This window comes from Cyprinodon variegatus, unplaced genomic scaffold (assembly GCF_000732505.1).
Source record: "Cyprinodon variegatus isolate N-32 unplaced genomic scaffold, C_variegatus-1.0 Scaffold8, whole genome shotgun sequence".
Classification (NCBI taxonomy): Eukaryota; Metazoa; Chordata; class Actinopteri; order Cyprinodontiformes; family Cyprinodontidae; genus Cyprinodon; species Cyprinodon variegatus.
In genome coordinates this window covers 2132940-2141329 of record NW_015150461.1, presented here as the reverse complement: position 1 = coordinate 2141329, position 8390 = coordinate 2132940, and the positions used below count along the sequence as shown (strand labels likewise).

The 8390-nt window shown below is 34.2% G+C and overlaps 1 protein-coding gene across 1 annotated transcript in view; it reads left to right on the top strand.

Moving 5' to 3' along the window:
* cdhr2 (cadherin related family member 2) overlaps positions 1 to 8390 on the top strand; it is an 18109-nt gene that overhangs the window by 1715 nt on the left and 8004 nt on the right. Inside the window, exons 8-16 of the mRNA XM_015376754.1 lie at positions 1866 to 2012; positions 2169 to 2244; positions 2327 to 2433; positions 4773 to 4982; positions 5071 to 5220; positions 5315 to 5476; positions 5559 to 5620; positions 5721 to 5964; positions 7691 to 7930. Of these exons, the coding sequence (XP_015232240.1) occupies positions 1866 to 2012; positions 2169 to 2244; positions 2327 to 2433; positions 4773 to 4982; positions 5071 to 5220; positions 5315 to 5476; positions 5559 to 5620; positions 5721 to 5964; positions 7691 to 7930 (1398 nt within the window). The remainder of the gene's footprint in view (positions 1 to 1865; positions 2013 to 2168; positions 2245 to 2326; positions 2434 to 4772; positions 4983 to 5070; positions 5221 to 5314; positions 5477 to 5558; positions 5621 to 5720; positions 5965 to 7690; positions 7931 to 8390) is intronic.

Sequence of the window (8390 nt, the reverse complement as noted above, 5' to 3'; positions counted from 1 at the left end):
TGACAGCTGAAACCTGATTCCGCCCCCTCTGTTTAAGGTTGTGTTTTTCTTTCTTAACATAGATGGCTTCCTTCACACCCCTCTCAAACCACCTGTCTTCTTTGACCAAAATGCGAACATTCTGGTCCTCAACAGAATGTCCTTTGTCCATAAATAGTAGATGTACCGGTGCGTCTTGTCCCGTGGTCGTTCTTCTGTGTTGGGCCATGCGTCGGTGGAGGTTGTTTGGTTTCTCCAATATAAAGTTCAGAGTATTGCTCACTGCATTGAACTGGAGACACCACAAGGAAATGATTTATTGCATTGCTTTTATTTATTTAGTGACTGGTTGAATTGAGTTGAGTATGACCAGAGGTGGGTCATAACTTAGTACATTTATTTAGTACCTAGTATTTTTTTTAAACATACTTTTTATTTCTAAAGTAATAGAAATAAATATTCTTTTGAGATGATTGTTTCGCTTTTATGAGTAAAATATCCAGTTGCTCTACCCACGACATGTAACTTAAGCTATTCAAGATCAAGTTAAAATACAGCAAACAGTAGATGTCACTGTAAGTACTTTCCTAGTGTTTATCCCAGTGATTTATAAACTATAAGGGTTGATTTTTTTACAAAAAAGTTTCTGCAGAAAATTTTTATTCAAACATTTTTTTTTTCAGTTTGAATTTGTTATTTTGTAATCATTTTATTTATTGGTATTTAATTATTTATTTTTTTGCTTTTAACAGTATGTGTAATTTAAAATCATGTTACAAGTCAATAATTTCTCAAAAATTGATTTGCAGATTAACAAGATAACTGTTTATTTAAGTAGTTTTTTTGGTGACTACTTTCTACTTTCACTTGAGTAAAAAATGTTAGGTTGATCTATTTTACTGGAGTATAATTATTGGTACTCTCTGCACCTCTGAGGGTGACATGGTAACAAGCCTCTGGGCTCAACATTGAGCCAACAATCCAGTAATTACACATCCTATTAAAAATAGAAAATAATGTCATAATAGTGCAAATGATCAAGCAGCTCTTAATGTCATTAGCCTGAGCTTTAAACTTTTCTTTCCACACTGTTTGAAACCGGATTATGTCAGTTTTATGTTTTTTCCTATTAATCTTTCTCGTACATCTTTATTTTTTGCCTCCACTGCATTTTAAAAGGTTTCATATTCCACTTTGTCAGTTTTATTTTGCACAATGCTGTCATAAACATTAGTTCTTTATTTGGATTTTATATGAAACTTTGCATTGTTGTAAAGTAGAATTAGAAAGATATACCTTACTTTACAATAATACAAAACTGAATTTGAAATTAGTATGTGCATTTGTGTTTACATGTAGGTTAAGTTACCTTAACCTGGGGAAAATGTGAACCTCCAACCCCAGAAGTCTTTTGCAATTTCTGGCTGGTTATAAACCTAAAGTGACCTTTATGTAGTTTCCAACTGTAAGATGCTGCAACCAGCATGTTTCATTATGCAGGTTGTGTTTTTCAGGTTTATGCACAGTGTTATGCACTTTTAATCTCATCTGATCAAATCTTCATCCTTCACATGAGCACAGTGTTTACTGGATGATGACCTTAGAGGCAATTGGTTTTAATATTTAGGTGCATTGGCACTTAAATGAACATCTTTTGCGTTTTAGAAGGTTGAACTCAAAAGTTAGAAAAACTCCCACCAAACCTTCAGGAATAATTAAACTGCCATTTAATACATTAAGGTTGTTGTTTTTAAAGTGACAAAAGGCAGTGCACTTTTATAGAATTAAGTTTACTTTTGGTGTTGTTATGATTCCAATAAATTATTAATTAATAATTCAGTTTTCTATTTATCATGACCTGCTTTGCTCTCTGTGTATCATCTTAGGATCGTGGAGGCTCTTGTTATTATTCTGAGATCAAGTTCATGTCATCCAAAACCATCTCCTTCTTTACTGTTGTGGACATCCCAGATCTTGATCCGGTTTTCCTCACTGCTCCGTATATAGGAAGCGTTCAAGAGAATTCCCCTGTGGTAAGTGACACTGCTTCTTCATAATAAATCTATGTCCCTTAGACTGACAAAGTTCACCATATCTACATTCAATTCACTTTAAAATGCCACACAATGAAATTTGTTTTGTAAATTAAGTGCTTTTGATGTTATAACTTAAATTCTCCCCTATTTTAGGACACATCTGTGTTACAAGTGACAGCAATAGATCAGGACAAGGGAATCAATGATGCAATCATCTACTCCATTGAAGGTAGCTACAAAAAAATGCCTCACTTTGTGATCTATAGGCATAAAGACAGTAACGTATTTTCCTTCTTTTTTTTTTTTTAAAGATTCCACAGGTCCTGGTTTGTTCAAAATCTCATCAAATGGCATCATATCTGTAGCATCTGCGATTGACAGAGAAGTTACTGGAGATACTGTGACTCTGACTGTGAAGGTAACAAATTACACATAAGGAGTATTACTTGATATACCTATAAACAACACAAAAACAAAACAAAACACAAAAAGCAAATATATGCCAAGCTTTCGTCCTGATAATGTTTACTTTTTCCTTTATTGGCTTAAAAATATTTGGAACAGGCGCAATCAGCAGACATAAACCAGTTGTATGCTGTTGCCACCTGCTGACAGTCCTGAGTCATGCATCCATCAATGTAAAATCTTCAGTAGCTCCTGCTTCAGTAAACACACAAGGTCTTATTATACTTCATGCACTGCTTTGTTTTATGTGTCTTGGCATCAAATATTTTTTTATTCTCTTTCACACTTGATCTATGTTGTGAATACTGTTCTTTTATTGTTGCAAACAAAACACGTTTTCTTAATGGCAATTTGAAAATCCTAAGATAAAACTTAAAAAAAAAAAAATCTTAATCAAAAAGGTTTTGAGAGTAACTTTGCTGTTTTCTCAAATATTTTTATCCCCCCATCCAGTTTTTTTCTTATGTATTTTTTTTTTCTTCCACAAACCGTAATTTTTTTTTTCAAAATCTTTTTTGTCTTCTATTTCTTCATGTAGTATTTTTTTTATTATTATTTTTTTTATACTTCTCTTTGTCAGATTGCGTTTTCTGACTTTCTTTCAGATTGCATTTTTCATATCACATTCTTTCATTTATGGGGGCGGGCTTTCCTCCCGAGTTAGGCGTGAAGATGCTAGCAACATTTTTATTGGTCAATGTGCATGTCAAACAAGTGTTAGTGTTTTTAAAAAAAAAAATAAAACCTAAGAAGACATCAAAGTTATTCTTAGAACCTAAGGACTTTTTTATAAGTTTCATTTCAGGATTGCATTTTCTTTTTTTTAATTCCTTTTACAAAACATGTTATTTCTAGAAATCAGAAATTCCCCATTGTGGGACAATAAAGGTATTTTCTATTCTATTCTATTCTATTCTATTCTATTCTATTCTATTCTATTCTATTCTATTCTATTCTATTCTATCCTATTCTATTCTATTCTATTGTATTCTATTTCCCTTCAATATAAGTGGAACAAAATCTACTCCATACCTGAGTGAGTTACTATCATGGGAATTTGCATGGTCAAAGTACGTGACTGGATCCCTTTAAGGTTGAATTCAGTGAGGAAAAGGGTCCGGTGAAAATTTGAAAATTTAAGATTGATACACTGTCTTTCCGTAAAAATTCAAAAAATATCCACTGGACTTGGTTTTCAAGATTTGAAGACGTTTCGCCACCTCTCCAGGAAGCTTTCTCAATTCAAATGTCTGGATCCGCAGTGAGTTTGAGTCTTATATAGACAACGCCTTGTATCGCTTGNAAAAAAAAAAAAAATCCTTAATCAAAAAGGTTTTGAGAGTAACTTTGCTGTTTTCTCAAATATTTTTATCTCCCCGTCCAGTGTATATGTATGTATTTTTTTTTTACAAATCTTAAATCTTTTTTCAAAATATTTTTTGTCTTCTATTTCTTCATATAGTATTTTATTTTATTTTTTTATACTTCTCTTTGTCAGATTGCGTTTTCTGACTTTCTTTCCAGATTGCATTTTTCATATCCCATTCTTTACATTTATTGGGGCGGGCTTTCCTCTGGAGTTAGGCGTGAAGATGCATTTATAATGGTCTGCGTGGATGATAAGGATGCAAGCAACTTTTTTATTGGTCAATGTGCATGTCAAACAAGTGTTAGTGTTTTTTTTTTTAAATAAAACCTAAGAAGACATCAAAGTTATTCTTAGAACCTAAGGACTTAAAAAAAAAAAAAAATTTCAGGATCGCATTTTCTTTTTTTAATTCCTTTTACAAAACATGTTATTTCTAGAATCCAGAAATTCCCCATTGTCAGACAATAAATTGATTTTCTATTCTATTCTATTCTATTCTATTCTATTCTATTCTATTTCCCTTCAATAAAAGCGGAACAAAATTCACTCCATACCTGAGTGAGTTACTATCATGGGAATTTGCATGGTCAAAGTACGTGACTGGATCCCTTTAAGGTTGAATTCAGTGAGGAAAAAGGGTTCAGTGAGACATGATGATTGATGAGACACTCAACAAGACCTGGAACACCTAAAAATATAATTTTCAAAAATAAAGCCTTATTAAAATTTAAAATTGTTTGGATTTGATATGATTTTAGTTTTATTACTGATTTAAATTAGTTTAGTAAAAAAAATAACACGCTGTCTTCAACTTGGCAGAGCTAGTTTATTTTAAAAGGAGAAAAAAACAAAATTGAAGCTTTGTCTCCAGACACAAAACCAAAGTTGAGAAAGAAATAATAATTGCACCTTTTTGCTTGCAGGCCACTGAGTCTAAACCTAACATCAATGGACAACCCGCCTCTGTGACAACAACCGTCCAGATCAACATCGGCGACGTCAATGACAACCCACCCAAGTTTTACAAATGTTTTACACTTGACTGCCCGCCAGAAACTCAGTTCACAGGCGAGGTGTTTGAACACTCTCTGGGCGCCATTGACATCGGAATGATAGTCAAAGATCCAGACAGAGTGAGAAACAAGAACAATGCATTTGGAATAAGTGGTAAAATCAGAGAGACAGTATTAATTACAGATGTGCTTCTTTATTATCCTACAGCCTGTGCAAACTGAGCTAAGGCTTGACGGAGTGGATAAGGATGTGTTTTATTTGGAACCCTCGCTGGCTCAATCAGACAGCATTGTTCAGCTTCTTGTCAAGCAGCCTGCAGACCTGGATTTTGAAGTTAAGACGCAAATGGTTGTTCAGGTAAAAGTGAACGTTCAAACAGTTGATGTCTGTGAGCACAGTTTTTTTTTTAAATGTGAGCCAGTTTTTTTCAGATGCATGTGCCATGTTGCAGGTGATTGCTGTAGATAAGGAAATCCCGACCTTCCAGGCCACCGCCACAGTAACAATAACAATAAAGGACACCAATGACAACAGCCCTACGTTCCCACAGAACACATACAAGTTGAATGTGGCTGAACATTCTCCTGTCGGGACAGAGGTTACCACTCTCGCAGTAAGTCCTTAGTCATCTTGATTTCCTAGAAGATCGAATTTTGTTCAAATTTAACTTAAAAAGCTTCCGATTCATTTTCTAGGCTGCAGATCCCGACACAATGGATGCAGGCAAAATCACCTACAGCCTTCTACCAGACAGCATGTATGTTTACACTTTAATTCTGTTTGGATTCTGTTTAGCTTATATAACTAGGTGGGAAAATCCAAACAGCACTATTGAGCAGTTGGATTTTATCTTTCAGACTGGAGTACTTTGATGTTGAGAGCACCACAGGAAAAGTCTTTGTGAAAAACCAGAATTTGCTGGATCGTGAGCTCAGATCTCTCTATTCAGCCACTTTGCAAGCCAAGGACACTGGAGGAAAGCCCGGCACCGCGTTGCTGGAGATCACTTTAACAGACATTAATGACAAGACGCCAGTCATCAACAGACCTGAGTACACACAGTTTGTCAAAGAGGGTGGACAGCTTCAAGAAAAGATAGAGGTAAATCCAAAAAGAACTGTGACATTATAATATCAACACTTTAAGGGTGCGAATCACACGTATAGGTTACGTATAGGTTTACTTTATAAAGCTCTATATAAAGTATGATATGACTCCAGGGGAATAGGTATTTACACTTTCCTCAGTGTCTCCTCTGGCCTTACTGACATGACCTTCACATTAGCTGTGGGTAATGATTCAAACATCTGTATAAGTGTCACAACAAAACAGTAATGTTTGTAAAAGTTACTATTAGTATTAAAGTGGAATACCAGAGGAAACCAGGTTCAAACACTAACGGAAGTTTAGTAGTTAGAATAAAAGTCATCACTGGTTTTAACTTCAATATTGAATGTAATCAGTTCAGTTGATTAAGTCTGGTTTAAAAAAAAGAACTGAAAAAAACATCTTTATCTTAGTTTTTAGATGTTTAATTTAAAAGGGAAGCTTCTATCATTTCTGATATTCAAATGCAATGCCATTTATTTAATTTGCATTTCTTGCTTGTTGCTTTCCCTAAAACCAGTTTACTCTTGCTTAGTCCTAAAATTAATAAAATTTTTGTTTCAGTTTTCTCTAATCACACAATTACATAATAGTCAGGCAGTACATTATACTGAAACACAGCTCTACAGATTCAAACAATCATGTATTTGGTCTTATTTGCTAAGACTTCCCAGTGTTTCACTAGTTTGCTTAAAAAATATCTTCCTGTTATTATTTTCACACTAAAATAGTGTTATATATCCACCTCTGTATCATGGCCCAAGCTGGTCTCATTGGACCCCTTAAGTTCATCAGTAATTCTACAATAGTAGGCAGAGCTCTTCGCTTTTTCCAATCATAAGGTGCTGAAGTGTAATTACTTAGTGATGAGATTAATTTTAGGTTACTTTGCCACAAATCTGAACTAAAACAGACACAATTTTTCCTGATTTAACAAGGCAAGATGCTTATCTAAATAAAGACAAAGCACATTTATTTTCTGTTTTCATGTCCCTTCATCTATGTATTACATAAAATTTGATTTATGAGGTCATTTGTTTTAATTTTATTATATCTGTTGAATTATACAGATTTTTTTTTGTTGTTGAAACATTTGGTGTTGTTTTCATGTCAAAAGCTCCACAGCCTTTCTGAGAAAACAATTCATGTGCTAAATGCAAATTTTCTTTGATGCACATAGAAATCAACATTTGCCATTCCCAAATTACTGACGTGGCCCTGTGTCCTAAATCCTAAAAGTTAAGCATTTTGATACCCATTTTGATCAAAACAAGCCTTTAAAACTACATTTAATAGAAATGTAATGATTATCTAATAAAACCCATCAAAATGACTTACCCTAAAGGAGTGATTGTGAAATGTAACTGGAGGAGGAAATCCACAGCTAAAGGCTTCAGAATTTTTAATCTCTTATATGATTAAGAGTTAGATTATTTGCCAAAAAGGAATATTATTTAATTGATTGGTTTGATTTAGTACAGTTTTTACATCTGCCCACACACTGGACAGACATTACACAAAATTTATTTCTAACCCATCTCTCTTTATTTTCTAGGTGTGACAGACTTTTGCAGCACTAAATATACAATTTCATTTGAAATTTCATTGGCATGACATTTTTGAGATTCCCATTTAGTAATGATTAAAATATTTTGAAATGTGTTTATCAACTGCTTGTTCAAAATGTATTAATATATGCAATTGCTTTTGTTTTTTCTAGGCTACAGATGGAGATGAAATTGGTTCAGTAAATAGTCAGATTGTATTTAGTATCGAAGACAGCCCACACAGTGCCAAATTCAGCATTGACCCAGTTACTGGCCTTTTAACAAACAATGGTGCTCTGGATCGCGAGGCTTTGGATCCAGCAGCCAATGGCAGAATCGAACTCACTGTGATAGCCACTGATAAGGGGACACCCGCCCTATCTAGCTCTGCCGCCGTTGTCATCAATGTGGAGGTAAGTGCTATAGTCATTTTTGGTTTTAGGCACCTTACCAATCACTTTACCAATAAAATGTTTAATATACAGCTCTCCTGGTAGGCTCTCAGAGATTATTCATTTTTCTAATGTGTGATTGTATTTGAGGAGACACAGCAGACGTCACGTATTTAAACGGAACACAAAAAAATTAAAAATTAAAGCAGGGGGGGCTAACAAAGCAACGTCCAATACATCTTCAAATCTTTAATGAAATAAGAAACCAAGTGGCCTGTGGTAAACCTTGAATAAGCTGAGGAGCTACATGGCCAACCTAGAGGAGCACAGTTTAGGTTAGAAAACTGTCAAAAAGCAAAGTTGTAAAGATGTTTTGCAGTAAGAATAGGGAAATTCTCTACATGTGCTTTAGGTATTTACCGCCCAAAATGTAAACTTGTAAAATTTCAGTGAAAACCATAGTTGTGAAAATGTTTGAACA